General features: G+C 31.1%; 4 protein-coding genes across 9 annotated transcripts; all 4 read left to right on the plus strand.

Moving 5' to 3' along the window:
- Window positions 1,949-4,419, plus strand: LOC109342783 (AP-2 complex subunit alpha-1-like). Its single transcript, XM_019580778.1, has 7 exons — window positions 1,949-2,129; window positions 2,209-2,295; window positions 2,403-2,528; window positions 2,629-2,709; window positions 2,811-2,882; window positions 3,259-3,338; window positions 3,784-4,419. The coding sequence occupies exons 1-7, from the start codon at window positions 2,085-2,087 to the stop codon at window positions 3,935-3,937; spliced, it is 645 nt and encodes a 214-aa protein (XP_019436323.1). The 5' UTR covers window positions 1,949-2,084; the 3' UTR covers window positions 3,938-4,419.
- Window positions 3,236-21,057, plus strand: LOC109342781 (splicing factor U2af small subunit B-like). Of its 4 annotated transcripts, none has more exons than XM_019580771.1 (5): window positions 3,236-3,242; window positions 18,237-18,583; window positions 18,653-18,734; window positions 19,415-19,541; window positions 19,631-20,589. In XM_019580771.1, exons 2-5 carry the CDS (start codon window positions 18,260-18,262, stop codon window positions 20,037-20,039), a joined length of 942 nt encoding a protein of 313 aa, XP_019436316.1. In that variant the 5' UTR covers window positions 3,236-3,242; window positions 18,237-18,259; the 3' UTR covers window positions 20,040-20,589. The 4 variants fall into 4 exon arrangements, with proteins under 4 accessions (XP_019436316.1, XP_019436319.1, XP_019436320.1 ...); XM_019580774.1 differs by lacking the exon at window positions 3,236-3,242 and adding an exon at window positions 20,790-21,057 and having other exon boundaries at window positions 18,176-18,583; window positions 19,631-20,065; XM_019580775.1 differs by lacking the exon at window positions 3,236-3,242 and adding an exon at window positions 20,861-21,057 and having other exon boundaries at window positions 18,176-18,583; window positions 19,631-20,065.
- LOC109342242 (AT-hook motif nuclear-localized protein 9-like) lies at window positions 6,890-10,027 on the plus strand. The gene is made up of 5 exons (XM_019580267.1): window positions 6,890-7,184; window positions 8,354-8,409; window positions 8,511-8,645; window positions 8,759-8,920; window positions 9,758-10,027. Exons 1-5 carry the CDS (start codon window positions 6,890-6,892, stop codon window positions 10,025-10,027), a joined length of 918 nt encoding a protein of 305 aa, XP_019435812.1.
- LOC109342779 lies at window positions 11,299-17,422 on the plus strand. 3 transcript variants are annotated; one of them, XR_002107121.1, is made up of 3 exons: window positions 11,299-11,445; window positions 14,470-16,571; window positions 16,663-17,422. XR_002107121.1 is itself a non-coding variant. In XM_019580769.1 (2 exons), the coding sequence occupies exon 2, from the start codon at window positions 14,487-14,489 to the stop codon at window positions 16,353-16,355; it is 1,869 nt and encodes a 622-aa protein (XP_019436314.1). In that variant the 5' UTR covers window positions 11,299-11,445; window positions 14,470-14,486; the 3' UTR covers window positions 16,356-17,422. The 3 variants fall into 3 exon arrangements, 2 of the variants coding, with proteins under 2 accessions (XP_019436314.1, XP_019436315.1); XM_019580769.1 differs by having other exon boundaries at window positions 14,470-17,422; XM_019580770.1 differs by lacking the exon at window positions 11,299-11,445 and adding an exon at window positions 13,355-13,501 and having other exon boundaries at window positions 14,470-17,422.

Raw genomic sequence — 21,326 nt, forward strand, 5'->3', positions numbered from 1 at the left:
TAGGTTTTATACTTTCATTGTGCTGACTATTCTACATAAGAAATAAGTGTAATTTTCTAAACAAAAAAATATGATAAATGTAATTAAGTTAAACAAAACATGATATATTGTTAAGACATATTTCTTTTTTATTTGGACTGGGAAATGATCTCCTTTTTAAAGAATAATTATGTTTTTAACATTTAAACAATTCTTCCAGTTTAAAAAGTAGATAAATTATCACTTTTTTGGTAGAAAATAAAAATATAAACTGTCCAAGAGCTCAACAAAGAAAAAATATATGTGGTTTTGGTGTCGTGTGTAGTATCATGGCTTATTATTTGTCAAAATATTAATTCTTTTTACCATTTTCTTAAAAAAATATTATACGCCCTTTAAAGTTTTAATTTTTTTACACAAATGCATAACTAAATACCTTTTTTACATATTTCAAAGTACAATACTTACTCATGTATTAGCCATCCAATTATGTACTTTTGTGACCAAAACTGCCATCTCACTGATTAGGAAAGAGATTAATTTCTCAACATACAGTCAGAAGACTTCCTCCGACTCGTTCATTCAATTTAGCTCGATCATGTTTGGACCTAAATATAGTTGAATTTTATTGAGTTTAAATTCAAAAGTTTGACTCGAATAATATTTGTGGCCGGGTAAGGACAAATATGATCCGACTCATGATCACTCGTTCATCGTATTTGTATGTGTGTTTATTCAATTGTGTATAGAGTAATACATTTCTTTGGTCCGGAGTATTATTCATTTTCTAACTTTTTCTCATGTATACATGATTACCAAAATATCTATGTATATGTATCATTTCACATGACAAATTATAGATCCATAATAATAAATAATATTAATAGAATTTTATTTAAAATCACTATGTATTATATTTAATCCGGTCTAGAGTTGAGCTCAAATCCAAAGATTGACTCAATTATATTTAAAATCAGATTAGTTTCGAGTATATGAACGAATTCAAATTCAAACAAAATAATTTGTCCAACATTTAGAACCAGGTAACAATTATATTTAAGAAAGTATCTAAACAAATCGCAACAAAGGAAAATATTGTTAAGAAATGTATCTATATTTTTTTAACTAATTTTATGCTGGATGTTATACATTCTTATCAATATGTTGTATCCATCCTGGCTTATTATACGCTCTTTCAAAAATTTAAATTTATACACTTTAAAAAAATATTACAGATTAATTAAATTTCCAAACAATATTTTTAAAATATTGTAAAAGTTGTCTATAAATCAAGCATTTATATAGAAATTTGTTTTCACAAAAATACCAAACTAAAACCAATATTGAACTCTAGTTAATATTAGAAAACTTAATCTTATTTGGTCAATCATATTTTGGAAAAGAAATCCCCTAAACTTAATGTAAAACATTAAAATTTTAATGCCAGCAATTAAAATGCATATTGCCACATAAAACCCAAGATATATATATATTATTATTAATAATATTTCACAATCCACATGATCCCTTCTTTTTCTATGTATAATGTATAATATTCACTCAACAGGAAAAACAAAACAGATTCTTAAAAAAAATAAACGAAATAAAATAATTACTAATAAATTTTATATTCTTATTTTCTACCTCAAAATTTAAATTCAGTAAAAGATATTTTTGGCACTAAATATAAACAACAACAACAACAACAACAATAATAATAATAATAATAATAATAATAATAATAATAATAATAATAATAATAATAATAATAATAATAATAATAATAATAATAATAATAATAATAATAATAATAATAATAATAATAATAATAATAATAATAATAATAATAATAATAATAATAATAATAATAATAATAATAATAATAATAATAATAATAATAATAATAATAATAATAATAATAATAATAATAATAATAATAATAATAATAATAATAATAATAATTATATATCTATATATTTGCACAGATTGGCATTAAAGCAGAATGGAGAGCTCATCATGGGCATCTTGTTCTTTTCTTGGGGAACAAGAATACTTCACCTCTTGTCTCTGTTCAAGCTATAATATTGCCTCCAACCCATTTAAAGATGGAGCTCTCACTAGTACCAGAAACTATACCTCCACGGGCACAGGTAAGAAACCATTGTTTTTGTTGTCTATTGCTCTCAAGTTGTTAGTTTTCTTTACATTTGCCCTCTTTTGGTTTGATAGGTGCAATGCCCACTTGAAGTCATTAATCTCCGCCCAAGCAGGGATGTTGCTGTTGTTGACTTCTCCTACAAGTTTGGTAACGACATGGTACTTAAATTTAAAGATGTGAAGTTAAATGGAGGATTTTTGCTGCATTTGACATATACAACAGTCATAAAACCTTAATTCATGTATATTCATCTGTCATTCCATAGGTCAATGTCAAACTTCGACTTCCTGCCATCCTAAATAAATTTCTTCAGCCTATACCTGTATCTGCCGAGGAGTTTTTCCCTCAATGGAGATCACTTACTGGACCACCTTTGAAGCTTCAAGAAGTGGTATGTATTCTGCATTAAGTACAAAGTGAAGTTTGTGTGCTCCTTCTTTAGCTTGTTATTATGGTCATGCAGTGGTTCATCTTTTTCGTTGGTATTTCAGGTTAGAGGTGTTAAACCACTTCCAGTGCTTGAAATGGCAAACTTATTCAATAGTTTCCATTTGACAGTTTCTCCTGGGCTTGTATGATATTGAAAATCCCTCTAATTTACTTCCCCTTTTCTTATATATTTTCTTTGAAATTCATTAACATCTATTAATTTTTTAACTTGTTTCTGCTTTAGGATCCTAATCCAAACAATCTTGTTGCGAGCACAACATTCTTTTCAGAAAGTACAAGGGCAATGCTCTGTTTAGTAAGTATATATGTGAAACTGCATATCATGCATTCCAGTCCCTGCAAATAGTCATTTATTCTTTAATAATCTGATATAAAATGGAGTGGAAATGAAGGCAGAACTTTCCATCTGCTTTTCAAGATCATAACGATCATTTTCTGTTATTGTCTATATTGTTTTTTCTTAAAGAACCTCCACTTTTAGACAAAAAGACAGTATAGGGCATTTTTCTCTCCTGGAGAAGCCTTGGATACTTGGAGGGGCCTTGTTTTTAATTGATTGTCAAAGTTAAACTATGTTAGGTTTATCTGCAAGTCATTCATGATTGAATTTAGATGATAACATTGGTACTTGTTATGTTTATTAATTGAATTTCATGTAAATGATAATGCAGATAAGAATTGAAACAGATCCAGCAGACAGAACCCAGCTGCGAATGACAGTTGCTTCAGGGGACCCAACACTAACATTTGAGTATGTGATGTAGTTTCCTACTCTACCGATTAATTCTGTATAAATTTTTTCGGGTACAATTTGATATGTTTGGTAAAGTTGATTAAATTATGAAGAAAAAAAACTTGTGATGGGAAAAAACTATTCACAGAAGCTAGAAGTTTTAAGCTTATTTAAAAGTTAGATTATTTTGAAACGAAACACATTTTTCCTATCCTACCCCTTCCTTGTCTATACAAAATACTTCATACCTTTTTATTTTCTTTTGCAATTTACACTAATTAATATAAAAGCTACTTTTTTACCTATCCAGATGAAACAACGTATCTTAAAATTTGCTTTTCATCAAACGTATTTGAACATAGAACTATTCTGTTTTAATCGCGATTATGCATATAATTGGTTGATGAAAAAATCTATTTTGGCAGCTACATCTTTTACAGGTAATTTTGATATTGATTTGCAGGTTGAAGGAATTCATTAAGGAACAATTAATAGTCATCCCAACAGTGACCCATGCACCAACTCAAGCACCTCCTGGCCCACCTCCCTTGGCTCAACCGGCTAGTAATCCGGCAGCATTGACAGATCCTGGGGCAATGCTTGCTGCTCTTCTATGACAATACAAAGATGATTGATTCATGGCAGTGTTTATTACATACTTATAAACCTTATCTACATAGCCTAACCCACTCATGTGGTCCCTCAAGCTAGTGTGGGGTGGATAAACTAAATCATGATGCAAGGGCTGGCGGAATTAAGCGTGGGTGAGGGTGAGGGTGAGCTTGTACTTGTTACTTGTTAGAGCAGGGATTTGTGGGTTATGTTGGGAATTTTTTAGGGATTCTTTCTGCACAAAGTGATTGTCCTTTAAGCGAGATTTTATATCATTTGGGTGAGGGTTTTTAGTTTTCTTATATTTTTACCCCTTCCCTGTTTTGCTGGATTGTTTGTGGTGCAAGTGATAGCGCGTAAGATATTTGTTGGATAGGAAGGACATTTGTAACAGTTTGAATTTGTTATTCTTAAGTTGTTGTAGTTGCAATAATAGCAAGTGGAGTATACATATCTTGCTTTATAATGCTTAGGGCTTCACTTTCAACAGATTGTGTATTAAAATCTTACTCATCAACGTGTATTAAAATCTTAATGTAGATGAGAGTATATTCTGGTATGTGTGAAGTGGACTAGTGGAATTGTGTGGAGGGATGATTATTACATAAATAATTTGAGGTATGTTTCATGTATCTATTCTCGGTTACCTGTGGAAGTAGTACTAGGATGAAGTACTTAGTTTCTTAAACAGAAGGAAAAGGCTGATAAAATTATTCAAAATCTATATCCCATCAAAATTCACAAAAAATATATTGTTATACCAAAAAAAATGAATTTAAATAAATATAATAATAAGAGTAAATTAATTAACACCCTCAAAGTTTTAGTGAAATTATACAAATTACCCTTTATTACATTATTTTATTTATAATTACCCAACAACAAATTTATATTTTTTATTTATAATTGATTTCTAATATTTATAATAAATTATAACAACTTTAATCGGTTAATAACTAAATAAGTAATTATTCTTAGAGTAAATTATATTGACATTATCTAAGTTTTAGTGAAATTATATGAATCATTCCTCACTTTTCTACACTCACACAAACTCCCCTAGGTTTTATACTTTCATTGTGCTGACTATTCTACATAAGAAATAAGTGTAATTTTCTAAACAAAAAAATATGATAAATGTAATTAAGTTAAACAAAACATGATATATTGTTAAGACATATTTCTTTTTTATTTGGACTGGGAAATGATCTCCTTTTTAAAGAATAATTATGTTTTTAACATTTAAACAATTCTTCCAGTTTAAAAAGTAGATAAATTATCACTTTTTTGGTAGAAAATAAAAATATAAACTGTCCAAGAGCTCAACAAAGAAAAAATATATGTGGTTTTGGTGTCGTGTGTAGTATCATGGCTTATTATTTGTCAAAATATTAATTCTTTTTACCATTTTCTTAAAAAAATATTATACGCCCTTTAAAGTTTTAATTTTTTTACACAAATGCATAACTAAATACCTTTTTTACATATTTCAAAGTACAATACTTACTCATGTATTAGCCATCCAATTATGTACTTTTGTGACCAAAACTGCCATCTCACTGATTAGGAAAGAGATTAATTTCTCAACATACAGTCAGAAGACTTCCTCCGACTCGTTCATTCAATTTAGCTCGATCATGTTTGGACCTAAATATAGTTGAATTTTATTGAGTTTAAATTCAAAAGTTTGACTCGAATAATATTTGTGGCCGGGTAAGGACAAATATGATCCGACTCATGATCACTCGTTCATCGTATTTGTATGTGTGTTTATTCAATTGTGTATAGAGTAATACATTTCTTTGGTCCGGAGTATTATTCATTTTCTAACTTTTTCTCATGTATACATGATTACCAAAATATCTATGTATATGTATCATTTCACATGACAAATTATAGATCCATAATAATAAATAATATTAATAGAATTTTATTTAAAATCACTATGTATTATATTTAATCCGGTCTAGAGTTGAGCTCAAATCCAAAGATTGACTCAATTATATTTAAAATCAGATTAGTTTCGAGTATATGAACGAATTCAAATTCAAACAAAATAATTTGTCCAACATTTAGAACCAGGTAACAATTATATTTAAGAAAGTATCTAAACAAATCGCAACAAAGGAAAATATTGTTAAGAAATGTATCTATATTTTTTTAACTAATTTTATGCTGGATGTTATACATTCTTATCAATATGTTGTATCCATCCTGGCTTATTATACGCTCTTTCAAAAATTTAAATTTATACACTTTAAAAAAATATTACAGATTAATTAAATTTCCAAACAATATTTTTAAAATATTGTAAAAGTTGTCTATAAATCAAGCATTTATATAGAAATTTGTTTTCACAAAAATACCAAACTAAAACCAATATTGAACTCTAGTTAATATTAGAAAACTTAATCTTATTTGGTCAATCATATTTTGGAAAAGAAATCCCCTAAACTTAATGTAAAACATTAAAATTTTAATGCCAGCAATTAAAATGCATATTGCCACATAAAACCCAAGATATATATATATTATTATTAATAATATTTCACAATCCACATGATCCCTTCTTTTTCTATGTATAATGTATAATATTCACTCAACAGGAAAAACAAAACAGATTCTTAAAAAAAATAAACGAAATAAAATAATTACTAATAAATTTTATATTCTTATTTTCTACCTCAAAATTTAAATTCAGTAAAAGATATTTTTGGCACTAAATATAAACAACAACAACAACAACAACAATAATAATAATAATAATAATAATAATAATAAGCAACAAAATCCTCTAAAAAAACGGCAATATAAAAATTTAAAATAAAATAAAAAACTACAAAATCCCATATAAATAAACACATGCATAGTTGCATAGGTACCATTTATATTGAATTATACTCCACAAGAGGGGTTTTGTTCTACCACCTTTTTTTTTCAAGTTCTTTATTGTATTCATGGAAACACAAGTGACTCAATCTTCCACCATCTCTATTCAAACAGAACCACCTAAGACTCAAGTGTTGGATCAGAAAATGACACATGCTAATGAAGATTCTTCTGTATTGGCATCAGAACAAAAAGTGAAAAGAAAAAGAGGAAGACCTAGGAAATATGATGTTAATGGAAATGTTTTATCATCAACATATTCAATGCCTTCAAGTGATGATCATGCAATTGGATCCTCTTCTAAAAGAAGTAGAGGAAGGCCTCGTGGTTCAACCAATAAGCATATAATAACTTCTACCCTAGGTAAGTTTTTGAGTTATATTTTTAATATTATGTATGTATATCTCATCATCTACAATTATTTTTATGTCACATTTATGTATGTACAATATTAATTTCTTTGTTTTTGTTTTTCAATATATAATATAATATACTTTTATATAAAAAAAGTATTTTTTTTAAATCATTCAAAAGCATTAATTTAGTGGCATTAAAAAAATTATGTTGGTACAACTTCTTTTTTTGGAAATTTTTGGATTATAAACTTCTTTTATAATCTAAGTTAAGTTTTTTATACTACCATATCCCCTCATAATCTATATTTTCCAACTACCTTAGATTTTAAAAAATAATTTTATTTTATAAAAGGGCATTTCTTTACAAAGTTTTAAAATTTATGAGCAGTTTTGTTCAGATTATAATATCACATATTATAACTATAAATAAATATAATTATAATTTATCAAATTCTCCAAACACACGAGTACGTATAATAGAGGGTGGCTTTCTTTGGACATTGTTTAATTAGTTTGAACGAATTGTTAATAGTTCTATTATAAAAAAACACTTTATTTTATGAAAAGGCTACTTTTTAGTTTTTAGAAAGTTTTAAAAATGTTGATAGGTTTAGATTATAATTTATTTTTTACATATTATAATCATAAATAATTATAATCTATTTTAAATTTTGACTTATAATTGATATTTTTTAGACTACTTTGAATTTTTTAATTTTCAGAGATCAAATTGATAATACATTCAAAAAAAGTGAAAGACCAAAATAATTCTTTACTCTTATTTAATTATTTTAGATAAATTGTTAACAGTTATATTTTATTTCTCTAGTGTAATAAATATTGTTTATACTAACTAGTTTTAAGAAAATGATTTTAGATTGAGCCTCTAAACATAATCAACCTAGATAATATTACGTCTTTGTATTGAATTTATGGACCGATACACATACATCTTTTACCATTCATTTAGATTATTTTATTTGAAAAATCAACAATAAGAAAAATGTATGATAATACATAAAACTCATATATTGTTAGTGCATATATTTTTCTTGTATCTCTTTGTATTGGTAATCTTTGACTAGGATGTCATATATTCTTAATTGGTTTTGGATATATGCATTAATTTGAATGAGTTTTTCTAATGTTTGAGACTTTGATAATTTGGTTATGCAGCAGAAACAAGTGGTGGAAGCTTCAAACCTCATGTGATAACAGTGAATAAAGGAGAGGTATATATATATACACCATAGTTTGATGAAGAAATTTATAAATTATGTCTAAAGTATTATGAATGAGTAAGTAATTAAATATTAAAAATAAATATATGCAGGATGTGGTGAAAAAGATATTAGCATTTTCTGAAAAGAATGTTCCAAAGGCTGCAGTTTCAGTAATTTCTGCCACTGGTTCCGTATCAAGTGTGCTCTTTCGCAATACTAATCATTCTTCAATTCAGAAACTTGAGGTACAAATACAATGACTCGAATCAGAATAAAGTATTTCCTCGTATTAGAAGATAAATTAATCGATATGGTTAAGCTCTTATATATTTGGTTTTTTATTATCTCCTTTGTGTAGGGATGCTTTGAAATTGTGTCTTTATCTGGATCATATATCTTTGGTGCTGATGGTGATTCACTTTGTAAAAAGGGCATGTTCACTATTTTACTCTCTGAACCTGATGGACGTATTTTTGGAGGTATCCTTGAAAGTTCAATGATAGCCGCTACTCCTATTCAGGTAAGAAAATTTGAAGTCTTTATACCCGAAACAACCAACAAGAATTCTCTTGAGTATCGGATAGAGAAGTTCTTGTTTTTTCCTTTTTATTTTAATCGCAAAAAAAATTATTTCATTGTAAATAAAAGTTTAAAGTATCATACCATATCATTTTTTCCTTATTTTTGTAATATTTGTCTTTCCAATACTTGAGCTTTGAAGTACGGATACGTCGAACATCCTTACGTGTTGATGTTGGATACATATTCGACACAAATACGCTCGGATTCGTGAAAGATTTGTATCTCTAGAGTATCAAAAAAAAATAAAGATGAAGATATGTATTTAATATGTTTTCAACAAAAAAAAGGATAAAATAATATATGTTTTATCAATTTATGAATTATTCTACTATATTTTCTAGTTTTGGTACTTGAGATTTTAGAAGACAATGATTTACAATTTTCATTATATTTTCTTCTTTGGATATTTTGATTTACACTTATAATTTTATCATATTTAATGTATTTTTTTTACTATTTTATGCATGTATCCTGAAAATATCATATACTATATTTTAGAAAAAAATCAAATACGTATCATATCCGATACACATCGGTATTAGTTGCTTTGAGAGAGTATCCTTACCTGAAAACAACAACTAACACTCATGCAAGTATTTTGATAATTGATTAATAGGAGGTATAGTTAAGTGTGTGTAAATATGAAAGTATGTATACCTAACAATAATACTATTTTGATAATTACTTCCTTCACTTATATTTTGTTTACTATTGATCTTGCATTCTTGAGTAAAATAACAATCAAACTAACTCTTAAATTATCTTCATTCATCAGTTAATTGTGGCCAGTTTCAAGCAAAACACAAGTAAGAAAACCATGAAAATGCAAGTTCCTTCAATAGTAGAAGCTACTAGAATACCAGCAGAGAATCTCATTCATGCAACAACAACAACAACTACTACTATTGGAGTATCAGATAATGTGATTGTTGCAAATCAGAATATGAAATCTGAACCTATAAATGGTGTTGGCTTGGATATTCAGGCCATGCAGCCAATCACAGATCAAAGTATTGGTGCAGCAGATAACAATGCCAATGTGTAGTTTTCTTCTGAATAGCTTTGGTAGGAAGTAGAGAAACACAACAATTAATAAGGATATATAGTTCTACAAATTGTGACTCATACTGTTTTTTTATGTGACATTTGAGAATGACATTAGCAATATTGTTCTTAGTTAAGGCTAGGGAATAAAGCAGATTGTAGATGATATTTCAGGTCAAGGACAATCTTATCGCTTTTATTTGATGGAGCACATCTACTCTGTCTCATAATTTGTGTCACTTATGTGTCATAAATTTGTGATTGGTCAGAAGAATATTTAATAATTAAATTTTAACTTAAATATATTTTTTCTGACCAATTACAAGTTTATGGTATATGAAATGATACAAACTGTGCAACAACATATGTGTACCTTTCTTTCAATATCTAGAGAAAAATGAACAGATTGTTTTTTAACATTGTTAAGCAAATCTATTTTTATTTTATACATACACAAACGTTTTTGTTAATGGGAATGAGGAGATAGTGCAATTGTAGAGTATAACACGGTATAAAACTCATATATTATCAGTGTATATATTTTTTTCTCTAAACTAATTAAATATCACAACCTAAAATGAAATAAACAAAGGGTATTGAGTATTGACTGAAAATTTCTCACTAGAATAAAAATCTCAAAATATGATAAATTAGCAAACATTCATGAACAAATGAAGTTAATGATGAATTTTAGTTGAAGCTAATTCATGGATAAAAAGATTTTCTAGGATAATAGGTGTCAAGTGTTGTTCTATGGGAAATGTTAAAGGACTCTATTTAGAGGCCTTCGAGAAATGACACAATCAATTTTCAGTAGATTATGATTATCAAATATATATTTGATATTTAGAAAAGACAAGCATTTTTGGAAATTAGAAACCATATTTGAAAATGTCTAATGTTTAAGAACATATTTTATGCTTAGTTAATTTTTAAATACAAATTGAAAAGAAGAAAAACATAAAATTTTGTTAAAATACATAAAAATGCTAGAAATGCTAGCATCAAAGTTATAGAATTGATGGTTAGGATGAAGATTAAGTTTAAAATGAATCACCACCCTTATAATTAAGGATTTAATATTTATTTAATGAAAATGTAAGTGTTTTTACACTATCAGCAAATCTTCATCATTATATGTCAACAAATCAATGTTGGATAATATACTGACAATATAAAAAAACTTTACATTAGGAAACAAATTTTAAACTCTATAATTAATTGGAGTATCCAAATTGGATTATTATTAGAAGGTAAGGGGAAAGTGGAAAACGAAACGGAAGCAGAAGAAACGTGCGGTCTTCTAAATTCTTCTTTTTGCCGTATTCAACATAAATTCCACGAAACCCTAAAAGAAACGCGCCGTTTCGTCACCACGTTTTGTTTTCACACAAATTGAAAATTCTATGCTCCACTAAGGTATCTTCCATTCCGTGATTCTTCTTCATCTAGAACAATTTTTCAACATGTTATATATAGTTTCTAATGTAACTCATGAGTTTCACTACCCAGTGTATGTAATAACTGTTATATTGTTTTATTCACTATTTCCTCTGTTCTCAACATTTTTCAGAAATCTCTAGTTCATAAACCCAAATGGGGTTCTTACCTTTGTGGATGATTGTATCGTAGAACAAAAACCCAGTTGAAAGTTCACTAATTTGATGTGGTTTTTATGTAAAAAAGAATTAACTTGAAATCCAAGTAACTCATTCAATGGAAATAACAAACAAATGCTGTCAAAATGCTACATTTGAAAAATAAGACTGAGAATTAGCGTTTGATAGCTTGGTATTAAGAATTGCAATCTGTTGTGAGTAGAAGAATGTTTCAAGTAATATATTTTTTCTTTCTATCTTTTACATTCTTCAATAAAAGTGTATATGTTGAAACAACATAATTCAAACTACATGGATTGGTAGAATTAGGATTTTGGGGGTTGTAGCAGGGTATTCATGTGTAAATGGTTTAGCTTCTAGTACATTTATGTTTATGTTCAGTGTTTTAAATTGCGGTTACTGCGATTGTGATCATTGCGGCCGTTGTGATGCTGATTGCATCCGTTGCAGTGTGAATTATTTTGTGATTAAAAAACTATTTTTAAATTCGATGCGACATGATGCAGTCTAATGCGGTTGCGTTGCGGCCCGATGCGGCTGCATTATTATGATGCGGTTGCGGCAAGCCGGCAATCACCGCAACCGCAATATTGCGGTCGCAATTTAAATCACTGTTTATGTTCAATGTAATCTGCATAAGGTTAGCAACTATTGTAAAGCATAAAGTGCTTGTCTGTTGTTTTCATGGCATGTTAATAATTTTAATATTGTGTTTTCATTTCTTGGGATTTTCATCTTGTTGGATGTATACTCATTTGTGATGTTTATGGTATATGAAATGATACAAACTGTGCAACAACATATGTGTACCTTTCTTTCAATATCTAGAGAAAAATGAACAGATTGTTTTTTAACATTGTTAAGCAAATCTATTTTTATTTTATACATACACAAACGTTTTTGTTAATGGGAATGAGGAGATAGTGCAATTGTAGAGTATAACACGGTATAAAACTCATATATTATCAGTGTATATATTTTTTTCTCTAAACTAATTAAATATCACAACCTAAAATGAAATAAACAAAGGGTATTGAGTATTGACTGAAAATTTCTCACTAGAATAAAAATCTCAAAATATGATAAATTAGCAAACATTCATGAACAAATGAAGTTAATGATGAATTTTAGTTGAAGCTAATTCATGGATAAAAAGATTTTCTAGGATAATAGGTGTCAAGTGTTGTTCTATGGGAAATGTTAAAGGACTCTATTTAGAGGCCTTCGAGAAATGACACAATCAATTTTCAGTAGATTATGATTATCAAATATATATTTGATATTTAGAAAAGACAAGCATTTTTGGAAATTAGAAACCATATTTGAAAATGTCTAATGTTTAAGAACATATTTTATGCTTAGTTAATTTTTAAATACAAATTGAAAAGAAGAAAAACATAAAATTTTGTTAAAATACATAAAAATGCTAGAAATGCTAGCATCAAAGTTATAGAATTGATGGTTAGGATGAAGATTAAGTTTAAAATGAATCACCACCCTTATAATTAAGGATTTAATATTTATTTAATGAAAATGTAAGTGTTTTTACACTATCAGCAAATCTTCATCATTATATGTCAACAAATCAATGTTGGATAATATACTGACAATATAAAAAAACTTTACATTAGGAAACAAATTTTAAACTCTATAATTAATTGGAGTATCCAAATTGGATTATTATTAGAAGGTAAGGGGAAAGTGGAAAACGAAACGGAAGCAGAAGAAACGTGCGGTCTTCTAAATTCTTCTTTTTGCCGTATTCAACATAAATTCCACGAAACCCTAAAAGAAACGCGCCGTTTCGTCACCACGTTTTGTTTTCACACAAATTGAAAATTCTATGCTCCACTAAGGTATCTTCCATTCCGTGATTCTTCTTCATCTAGAACAATTTTTCAACATGTTATATATAGTTTCTAATGTAACTCATGAGTTTCACTACCCAGTGTATGTAATAACTGTTATATTGTTTTATTCACTATTTCCTCTGTTCTCAACATTTTTCAGAAATCTCTAGTTCATAAACCCAAATGGGGTTCTTACCTTTGTGGATGATTGTATCGTAGAACAAAAACCCAGTTGAAAGTTCACTAATTTGATGTGGTTTTTATGTAAAAAAGAATTAACTTGAAATCCAAGTAACTCATTCAATGGAAATAACAAACAAATGCTGTCAAAATGCTACATTTGAAAAATAAGACTGAGAATTAGCGTTTGATAGCTTGGTATTAAGAATTGCAATCTGTTGTGAGTAGAAGAATGTTTCAAGTAATATATTTTTTCTTTCTATCTTTTACATTCTTCAATAAAAGTGTATATGTTGAAACAACATAATTCAAACTACATGGATTGGTAGAATTAGGATTTTGGGGGTTGTAGCAGGGTATTCATGTGTAAATGGTTTAGCTTCTAGTACATTTATGTTTATGTTCAGTGTTTTAAATTGCGGTTACTGCGATTGTGATCATTGCGGCCGTTGTGATGCTGATTGCATCCGTTGCAGTGTGAATTATTTTGTGATTAAAAAACTATTTTTAAATTCGATGCGACATGATGCAGTCTAATGCGGTTGCGTTGCGGCCCGATGCGGCTGCATTATTATGATGCGGTTGCGGCAAGCCGGCAATCACCGCAACCGCAATATTGCGGTCGCAATTTAAATCACTGTTTATGTTCAATGTAATCTGCATAAGGTTAGCAACTATTGTAAAGCATAAAGTGCTTGTCTGTTGTTTTCATGGCATGTTAATAATTTTAATATTGTGTTTTCATTTCTTGGGATTTTCATCTTGTTGGATGTATACTCATTTGTGATATGCAGTACGCGGAGTTGGAAGGATGCCATCTGAATCAGATAAATGGGGATGGAAGCATGTCAGTGTGTTTGGTGGGTTTGATAAGGGAAGCGGTACAAAAAGATGGAAATGCAATCACTGCAATCTACGATATAATGGATCTTATTCACGTGTTAGAGCACATCTTCTTGGTTTCTCTGGTGTTGGAGTCAAAAGCTGTCCGGCTATTGATACTTCTTTGAAAGAATCATTTCAAGTCTTGGAAGAACAGAGGGTTGCTCGGAAAAGGAAAAGAACTTCTGGAACTGGAAAGCATAGTAAGCGTATTCGGACTTCTCGAACTAATCATACCTGTGTCACTAAAGATGATGTAGACGAAATTTTAGCAAGATTCTTCTTTGCTGATGGTTTAGATGCAAACATTATTAACTCCCCTTACTTCCATGAGATGATCAAAGCAGTTGCAGCTTTTGGCCCAGGCTATGAACCCCTCTCAATACATGAATTATCTGGCTCCTTTTTGAGTAAAGAGAAAGAAAAGATTGAGAAACATGTGGCTCTAGTTAGGGAGTCTTGGCCACATACAGGATGCACGTTACTTTGTATCGGCCATTTACATGACTTGTCAGGTAGTTTTCAGCTTAATATATTTGTATCTAGTCCTAGGGGACTCTCATTCTTGAAAGCAACAAGTGTGGACAATATTGATGGAGTGGGCAATTCTGTTGTTTGTGTTCTTAGGAACACGGTCATAGAAGTTGGGCCAACAAATGTGGTTCAGATAATTTCACGTCTAGGACATACCAGGACATATCCAGAATCTTTTACATTGTCAGAGTTCCCTCATATATTCTGTTCTCCTTGCTCTTCACATTCTTTCCACATTTTGATGGAAGATATTGCCGAATTGAATTGGATAAGACCCGTTATCGTACATGCTAAAGAAATTGACAAATGCATGACCGCATTTCAGAATTCCTCTCCTTGTGTCTTGAATCAACATTTGAAAGGGACCTCTGAGTCACTGTTTGCTAAAATTGCCCCTTCTTGTTACATTGTCCAAAAGATACTTGAACTAAAGCAAGCATTTCAGGAAGTGGTTGTTAGGGAAGAGTGGAAGCAATGGAAGCTTAGTATTCCACGGGATTTTCGAAGCATTGAAGCAGCCATATTAGGAGAAGATTTCTGGAGCAGGGCTAATACATTGTTGCTAATATGTGAACCACTCATCAGACTGTTTTCCGAGATCAATATCGACAAGTGTGTGATGGGTGATGTCCATGAGTGGCGCTTTCAGGCTATTGATGCTGTGAAGAGTACAGGAATAGATACCAATGCATTCAATCAACTAGAAGGTTTGATAGATAACAGGTGGGATGTGCTGTTCTCACCTCTTCATTCAGCGGGTTATATATTGAACCCGAAATATTTCGGCAGAGGCCAAACCAAGGATAAAGCTGTAATGAGGGGTTGGAAAACCACATTAGAGAGATATGAGCGTGAAAGTGCTGCTAGAAGAGTTCTAAGAGAGCAGCTAAGTTCTTTCTTGCGACTTGAAGGATCATTAGGAGAGGAAGATGCAGTGGATTGTCGGGATAAAATGGACCCGGTTGCATGGTGGGAGAACTTCGGTTTTGAAATACCCCAGTTACAGACACTAGCCATAAAAGTTCTGAGTCAGGTTTCAAGTGTTGCAATGTGTGAAGTGATATGGCAACATAATGGTAATCCATTCCAATTTACGAATAATGGGTTGGGATTACAAAGAGGGGATGATCTTGTTTATGTCCAAAACAATCTAAGACTTAAAGGTCATAAAATGGATTTTCATGCTCACCAGCCTCTTAGAGATATGGTGCTGAGCTCTCCCACAGAATTCAAGGCAAAAGCTGTGCTTCATAGCTCTGACTGATTATACTAGGTTATGTTACTTCTTATTGCCACTTTGATATTTGATATTTGGAAACTGATGATGCCGAAGGTTGGTAGGTTAATAATGCTTGGACCTCTGAATTTTGTCTTAATTTTTGTTTATCCTAGAGGAGGTCGAGTTCTTCTTTCCAATCGTTTTAACGAGTGTTAAATTCGTATATCCCAGTTGATGCTACTTGGTGCTTAAATATATCAGGTGCTGAATCTTATTATACAAATTGTGATGTGGTAATGGGCAAGATTTGGCACATGGAATACTATGTAATTACAATATTTCTTGTTTGCAGCTTAGGATATACCGATAATCATCCAAACAATAACAACAAGACTACTGGGCTATGGAGGAAAATATGGCAAACTAGTGTGTATCACAAGTTACTGGATGCTAGTGATAAGTGGGTATGGCATATGATTATGGAACTAGTGTGGCCAATTTGGATGTCCAGAAATGATTGGGTCATCAATGGTAAACAATTCAATATCTTGCAAGTCTTAAAAAGAGCAGATAGTGACATAGTGTCTCTTGAGCACATTCCTGTAGTACCTGAATCTGTTGTGAAATTAATCACTGATAAATGGAAACCTCCGGATAGTCCTTCGATGAAGGCGAATATTGATGCTGCAACAAAAACTGGTTTTCGTACATTCTAAGCGACATTCTCCACGACAGCGAGGATCAATCCTTAGGAGCAACCACTCACTTTTCTTGTGATCTTTTGCAGCCAAATCATGCAGAGGCAATTGGTCTAAGGTGGGCTATGCATGTGGTTATAGACCTTTGTTTCTCATCAGTTATCTTTGAAACTTACTGCATCCAATTGTTACTAATTTTTTGTACCACCAAGGGTATCCTCTCACCCTTTTTAGGTAAGTAACTAATTTCTTTCGGGGTGTGTGGTTGTTCCTCCCAAAAAGTGTGACTCCCAGGAATTAATCCCTTTTGGCATAAGAAATCATCTTTCCTGCTGTGTAACTCAACTCATGTGAAAAGGACATGCCCAACAAAATGTACCATTTGCTGATCAATAAAATCATATCTTGGTACTTTATTTAACCTTTTATTTTCCTCATATTTTAGTACTAGACTCTCTAATACTAGAGAAAATATGTGTTTTGAAGTAATATCCTAATTAAACAAAAAAAAGAGATTTAACTTGATTTCTCTTCTTATTCCCTTGATCTCCTCTCTTTGGTTAAGTAGAAATAGAAGAGAAAGGGAAAAGGAGAAGAGAGGTTGAAGAGAAACATTAACTTTCTCTTATTTAGTTTAGCAAAGAAAGTAGAACAAAAGATAAGTGACTAATTATTTCTCTCTACTAGTGCAAAGTCTATTTTGATATATTTCTTTCTCTTCCCTCTCTTTTTCATGTCTTGGAGGCATTGATACGTTTTATATATTCTTAATGCGTCATCCAATATTCATATTTAATAATTATTGACTTTAAAAAAATACAAATGAATATAAGATATTGTTTGTGTATAAATTTTTACATTTATAATGCATAAATGAGAAAAAGGTGTATATGTTGACCATGTAAGAATTTTTACACTGTCATTATATTATTCATCATTCATTTTCAATCATTGTTGACTCTTAAATAAAAGTAATACAAACGAATGAACGACAATGATGCACGGACTCTGTATGTATTTTTACACTGCCGATACATAGATTTTACACTCTAAATAAATATTAATCTCGGATATAATTATGAAGCAATGCAACCTTAACCTCTGGGACAAACTAGTGAATATAATACTTATTGAACAACATCATCATAGTAGTATAATATAATAATACACAGAATCCCCAAATCAGAAACCCTAATTGTGGTTCCAAATAAAATTGCACCGAAACCAGGTCTCGAAATTGAGGTGTTGTTAATGGCGGAGCACTTGGCATCAATATTCGGAACGGAGAAAGACAGAGTGAATTGTCCATTCTACTTCAAAATCGGAGCTTGCAGACATGGTGATCGATGTTCGAGGCTTCACACAAAACCTAGCATAAGTCCTACAATCTTGCTCTCAAATATGTACCAACGCCCTGATATGATCACACCCGTTGTGGACCCACATGGTAACCCCATTGATCCTCATAAGATTCAGGATCACTTTGAAGAATTCTATGAAGATCTCTTCCTAGAATTATCCAAGTGTGGCGATATCGAAAGCCTTAATATCTGTGATAACCTTGCTGATCACATGGTATAGTACCCTTTTATACACTTATTATGTACTATTTGTGGATATATGTATTGATTTTCCTTTTTTCAGGTGGGTAATGTGTATGTTCAGTTTAGAGAGGAAGAACATGCCGCGAATGCTGTTAGAAATCTCAGTGGAAGGTTTTATGCTGGTTAGTTACTTGTTTAACTTAATTTGTTTACAATGTTTGTGATTTTGTTGAAGTGCTCAGTCAAATGCTTAATGGTTAGTGATTGGATACTACTGTTTAGGGTTTGAGTCTCACTTAAGAAGGATTTAGAGATCAACACTTTGTCGGTTAGACATGATCTGATAGAGAAATATGACGTCGTTTAATCCATGTAGCCGACCTAGTGGGATTAATGATGCTCAACTATGTGTCCTTATCTGCCAAGGCGTTTTAACATAGAGTACAATGGTGAGGGATGGAGGTAAAATGTTTTCATTTAGGAGGGCAAAGAAGAACGATACTTTCTTATCGTTTCAGGTAGCCAGATTGAAGATTCTATATTTCTTTCTAAAAAAGTTCTCTGGAAAAACTTGACATTTATGAATTTTGTGGTAGATTGGTTGTTGTTAGTTAATTATGTTTCACTTGTTGTATTTAAGTCACATATTTGGCTTGTTATACACACCTGGTGTATGCTTGTTTTGGCATTCGAAAGCTGCAAACCTTTGTTTGCCAAGAAGCTACAATGGGTAGCTTTCACGTTGATCGAACGTGGTTTTGCTTACAAACTTGACTTTCCACCATTAATCCAAACATGCACTTTACAAGTAAATGCCAGAAAATGAAATATGTTTGAACATCGACTCTTCATTTTCATGCAGGCCGTCCGATTATTGTTGACTTCTCTCCAGTAACAGACTTCCGTGAGGCCACTTGCAGGCAGTATGAGGAGAATACTTGCAACCGTGGTGGTTATTGCAACTTCATGCACTTGAAAAAAGTTGGCAGGTAATACTTTAGCTATGGCTGTTAAGCTGCTTCTTTTTTGTTGTGGTTCTGAAACTAAACTTCAAAATTTTAATATTTGTTATCTCCAGGGATTTGAGGCGCCAATTGTTTGGGAGGCACCACATAAGGCACAGCAGAAGCAGGAGTCCTTATAGGCATCAGAGCCATGAGGAAAAATCACATCGGGGTCATAGCAGCAGAAGGTATGATGACAGAGACCATCATCATGAAAGTCGTAGGAGGAAACACAGGAGTACCAGCCCTGAACATAGGAGAGGACGAAGTCGTAGTCAAAGTCCTCGAGCAAGGAAGAACTATAGTCCGGTGAGAGAAGGCAGTGAGGAAAGACGTGCCAGAATTGAGCAATGGAACAGGGAGAGGGAAGAGCGAGAACATGTAAGTAAGGTTGATACTGAGGAAACCAACAATGGGCACACGCAAAATGGTAGCAAGTTTCGTGGGTATCAGCAGCAGCCAGAGCAGCAACCTTCTTCATAGGGTTATTGATCTGTTTATGTTATACGGTTTGTGTTCTCTCTCTTCTATTTACATACTTCTGTAGTTCTGGGCATGATTTTTTTTTATTACAGCATAGACTACCCACAATTAAACATAGCTCATCATTTTCCACTGTGCAGGTTGTGCAGGTGCACAGATTTCACCAAATTAGTAGTTGTTGCTGCTTTCTTTAATATGCTATCTTTAGTGGTAGAATGTACTAGAAATACTTAGCTCCTTCTTTTGTTTCCACTGTATGAAGTTCAGCTGAAAATGATGAGAAAATGTTTTCTTTTTTCTCATTTGTGCTGTTCTTAAAAAACTTAACTATCCCTTAGCCAAGAAATCTTTTCAGTTTTATCTTTCAAAACTATTTTTCCTCTTTTCTCAGTCCTGCTGATTTCTTCAAATACAGGACCACTTGCTTTGCAATTTACATGCCCTTTACTAATTGCATAATAGGCTTAAAGCATCTTGGCTATACATTTCTGCTAAATAATAGTCCTTGCCTTGGAAATAAACAACAACAAAACCTATTGTGTTTGACAACTAGAGTGCAAGTATGATTTAGTATAGTTGATTTGCAGTTCATGCATGCATTATTTTAGTCAGGAACACTGATCACATCATTGTACATGAAGACTAGTGATGGACCAATTTCCAACGCTTCTATTCTGTCTATTTTTATATGAGCTCTGATTGGTCTAATTTGAAATATGTTTAACTTACATGATGTTATGAGTTTTGCAGGTTCAGGTTTCCCTGCTTCTAGGAACCAGGACATTGAGTTAATTGCAACTTACCATAAATTTTGTGTACAGGTTCCGGGTGTGGTCTTGAAGAGGAATCTTTCAGGTTTTGTTTTGAAGATCTCAAGTAATTGTGTTAGGATGATTTTGTAGGCCACACCTTCTGTTAGATGGATTTTTTGTTATTCGGACATAGCTAGATCCTGCTTACAAATAAGTGTCATTATACAAATGATCATTATTGAAATTTATAATTCTTTTGTAGCTAACTCAAACACTATTTTTAATATTATTATATCTCCAACACTGTTATCCACCACCACCCTCCATAGCACCTATTGGGGCCTTTGCAATCACTTCTGGCTACATCATTTCTTCACTATATAGATTCTGTGAGAGTACCAATGGTACTCTTATCAATAACACATTTTTGTATCCACTTATTTCAAGAGTAAGTTTTTTAAATTTGCTCCTCATTCTAGCTATCAAATTTATGGACATTTAATGGTTTAGATCTACTCACTAATTAAAATCATTA

Source organism: Lupinus angustifolius, chromosome LG03 (assembly GCF_001865875.1).
Source record: "Lupinus angustifolius cultivar Tanjil chromosome LG03, LupAngTanjil_v1.0, whole genome shotgun sequence".
Classification (NCBI taxonomy): domain Eukaryota; kingdom Viridiplantae; phylum Streptophyta; class Magnoliopsida; order Fabales; family Fabaceae; genus Lupinus; species Lupinus angustifolius.

Coding starts and splice junctions, on each gene's coding strand:
- LOC109342242 (XM_019580267.1), top strand. CDS start 6,890: ATGGAAACACAAGTGACTCAATCTTCCACCATCTCTATTCAAACAGAA. Junction 7,185..8,353: donor TATAATAACTTCTACCCTAG/GTAAGTTTTTGA, acceptor TTGGTTATGCAG/CAGAAACAAGTGGTGGAAGC. Junction 8,410..8,510: donor TAACAGTGAATAAAGGAGAG/GTATATATATAT, acceptor AAATATATGCAG/GATGTGGTGAAAAAGATATT.
- LOC109342779 (XM_019580769.1), top strand. CDS start 14,487: ATGCCATCTGAATCAGATAAATGGGGATGGAAGCATGTCAGTGTGTTT.
- LOC109342783 (XM_019580778.1), top strand. CDS start 2,085: ATGGAGCTCTCACTAGTACCAGAAACTATACCTCCACGGGCACAG. Junction 2,130..2,208: donor CTATACCTCCACGGGCACAG/GTAAGAAACCAT, acceptor TTGGTTTGATAG/GTGCAATGCCCACTTGAAGT. Junction 2,529..2,628: donor CTTTGAAGCTTCAAGAAGTG/GTATGTATTCTG, acceptor TTGGTATTTCAG/GTTAGAGGTGTTAAACCACT.
- LOC109342781 (XM_019580771.1), top strand. CDS start 18,260: ATGGCGGAGCACTTGGCATCAATATTCGGAACGGAGAAAGACAGAGTG. Junction 18,735..19,414: donor CAGTGGAAGGTTTTATGCTG/GTTAGTTACTTG, acceptor ATTTTCATGCAG/GCCGTCCGATTATTGTTGAC. Junction 19,542..19,630: donor CACTTGAAAAAAGTTGGCAG/GTAATACTTTAG, acceptor TGTTATCTCCAG/GGATTTGAGGCGCCAATTGT.